The following is a 2,500-nucleotide window of genomic DNA, read 5'->3' on the forward strand; positions in this document are numbered from 1 at the left end:
GTGTGTGTGTGTGTGGCTACTGTACTCTTCCCTGGGCTGCATGGTACAGTGTCACTAGACCACATGTATAATGAGCAGCACCCAATATGCCAATTCCGCCCCACACACACACACACACACACACACCCCTGTTGGCAGTGCCACAGTGAATTAACATGCATATTACTCTCATTTTAATGATATTCTTAGCTTCTCAGAATGTCTTGTTAAGCTCTGCTGGTATGAATCCTGTTCAAGTGTGTGTGTGAGGGGAGGAGGGCGTGGTGGAATGAATACTTACACACACACACACACACACACACATATACACACACACACATATACACACACATATACACACACACACACATATATACACATATACAGCACACACATATATATACACACACACACATATACACACACACACACACGTACCAGACCAACTATGAGATGTGGACTATTTCCAGTTGTTGTTGTAGAGGTTGTAAAGGTTGTAGAGGTTGTACAGGTTGTACAGGTTGTACAGGTTGTAAAGGTTGTACAGGTTGTACAGGTTGTAAAGGTTGTAAAGGTTGTACAGGTTGTAAGGGTTGTACAGGTTGTACAGGTTGTACAGGTTGTACAGGTTGTAAAGGTTGTACAGGTTGTACAGGTTGTACAGGTTGTACAGGTTGTAAAGGTTGTACAGGTTGTACAGGTTGTACAGGTTGTACAGGTTGTACAGGTTGTAAAGGTTGTAGAGGTTGTAAGGGTTGTAAAGGTTGTACAGGTTGTACAGGTTGTAAGGGTTGTACAGGTTGTACAGGTTGTACAGGTTGTACAGGTTGTACAGGTTGTACAGGTTTTAGAGGTTGTACAGGTTGTACAGGTTGTACAGGTTGTAAAGGTTGTACAGGTTGTACAGGTTGTAAAGGTTGTACAGGTTGTACAGGTTGTACAGGTTGTAAGGGTTGTAAAGGTTGTAAGGGTTGTACAGGTTGTACAGGTTGTACAGGTTGTACAGGTTGTAAAGGTTGTACAGGTTGTAAGGGTTGTACAGGTTTCACAGGTTGCTGCTCGTTGACTGAGTATCATGTCTGTGTTAAACAGCGTCTGGCTCTCCTGCTATAACCTGTTATAGTTGGACTACTTGTGTTTCTGTGTGTGTTTCTGTGTGTGTGTTTCTCTGTTTCTGTGTGTTTGTTTCTGTGTGTGTGTGTGTGTGTGTGTGTGTGTGTGTGTGTGTGTGTGTGTGTGTGCTCGTAGCAGTGTCTGTTGAGTTGTTAGGTGATTCCATGGTTGCTGGGTTATTTAGTGAGTGTATTGTTAGTGAGCTGAAGTGATTTAGTAGAATGACCAACATCCAGTAGCCTTTTAGATGCACCCTGAGCATCCATCACCAGGGTTATTATTACACATGGTGGATGCTTATTATTATTATTATTAGTATATACTTTTGTGCCATGTTGTTGTTGATTGACATTGAAGGTTGTAGTGTGTAGTAAGTGTGTAGTAAATGTATAGTGTGTAGTTAGTGTGTAGTTAGTGTGTAGTAAATGTATAGTGTGTAGTAAGTGTGTGATATGTAGTCGTGAGGTTGCAGGCAAACAGGGGCATCACCAGCCACACGGCCACACACACACACACACACACATACACACACACACACACACACACACATACACACACACACACACACACATACACACACACACACACACACACACACACACACACACACACACACAGCAGAACGAGTATATGAAGCTTCTGTCTGCTGTTGTGTGGCTGAACGCTCTAGCATTTGGTCATTTCTGGCTGTGGCTCGAGGTGCACCACAGGGGGCTGCAAATCTGGACCTGGAATGGCCTGGAATGGCCCGGAATGGCCTGGAATGGCTTGGATGGGCCTGGCTGGACCTGGAATGGCCTGGATGGGTCTGGAATGGCCTGGATCGGCCTGGCTGGGCCTGGATGGGCTGTGCTATTCCAGACCAAATGGGCAACAGCTTGACTAGTACCACTTACGCAGCCCCCAGCCCCCAGCCCCCACACCCCAGCCCCCAGCCCCCAACCCCAGCCCCAGCCCCAGCCCCCAGCCCCCAGCCCCCACACCCCAGCCCCCAGCCCCCAGCCCCCACCCCCCAGCCCCCACACCCCAGCCCTCATGCTCAGCTCCAACACCCAGCCACAGAGCCTGCTTCTGGGGCAGTTAGGGTACAGTGTCCCCCTAGCAGCCTGCCCTCCTGGCCCCTGTCCTTGCCCCCTCCCTGCCCTTGCCTCTCGCCCCACTGGGCCCCCTGCCCTCCATATATCTGCCCCCCTGCCCCCCCTGCCAGTTAGGGGATAGGACTAGGGATAGGACTAGGGATAGGGCTAGGACTAGCCAGCGGGGTGTGTCTCAGGCCTTCATAAGCATGGTCTGGCGTCTTACTTTGAATTGATTGATTGGTTAAAGCAGCTACTCAGGCATGCTATGAAACTCAATTACATTGTTCTAGAAATGTCTACCATCAATATGGATTGACTCAGCCATGTCT

The 2,500-nt window shown here is 48.4% G+C and overlaps 1 protein-coding gene across 1 annotated transcript in view; it reads left to right on the forward strand.

The window, feature by feature from the left end:
- Positions 1-2,500, forward strand: part of LOC310805707 (serologically defined colon cancer antigen 8 homolog) — a gene marked incomplete at its 5' end in the record, with an annotated part of 43,000 nt that overhangs the window by 9,479 nt on the left and 31,021 nt on the right. Inside the window, one exon of the mRNA XM_083671507.1 lies at positions 2,109-2,177. Within this exon, the coding sequence (XP_083527633.1) occupies positions 2,109-2,177 (69 nt within the window). The remainder of the gene's footprint in view (positions 1-2,108; positions 2,178-2,500) is intronic.

This window comes from Argentina silus (assembly GCF_951799395.1).
Source record: "Argentina silus genome assembly, chromosome: 6".
NCBI classification, from domain to species: domain Eukaryota; kingdom Metazoa; phylum Chordata; class Actinopteri; order Argentiniformes; family Argentinidae; genus Argentina; species Argentina silus.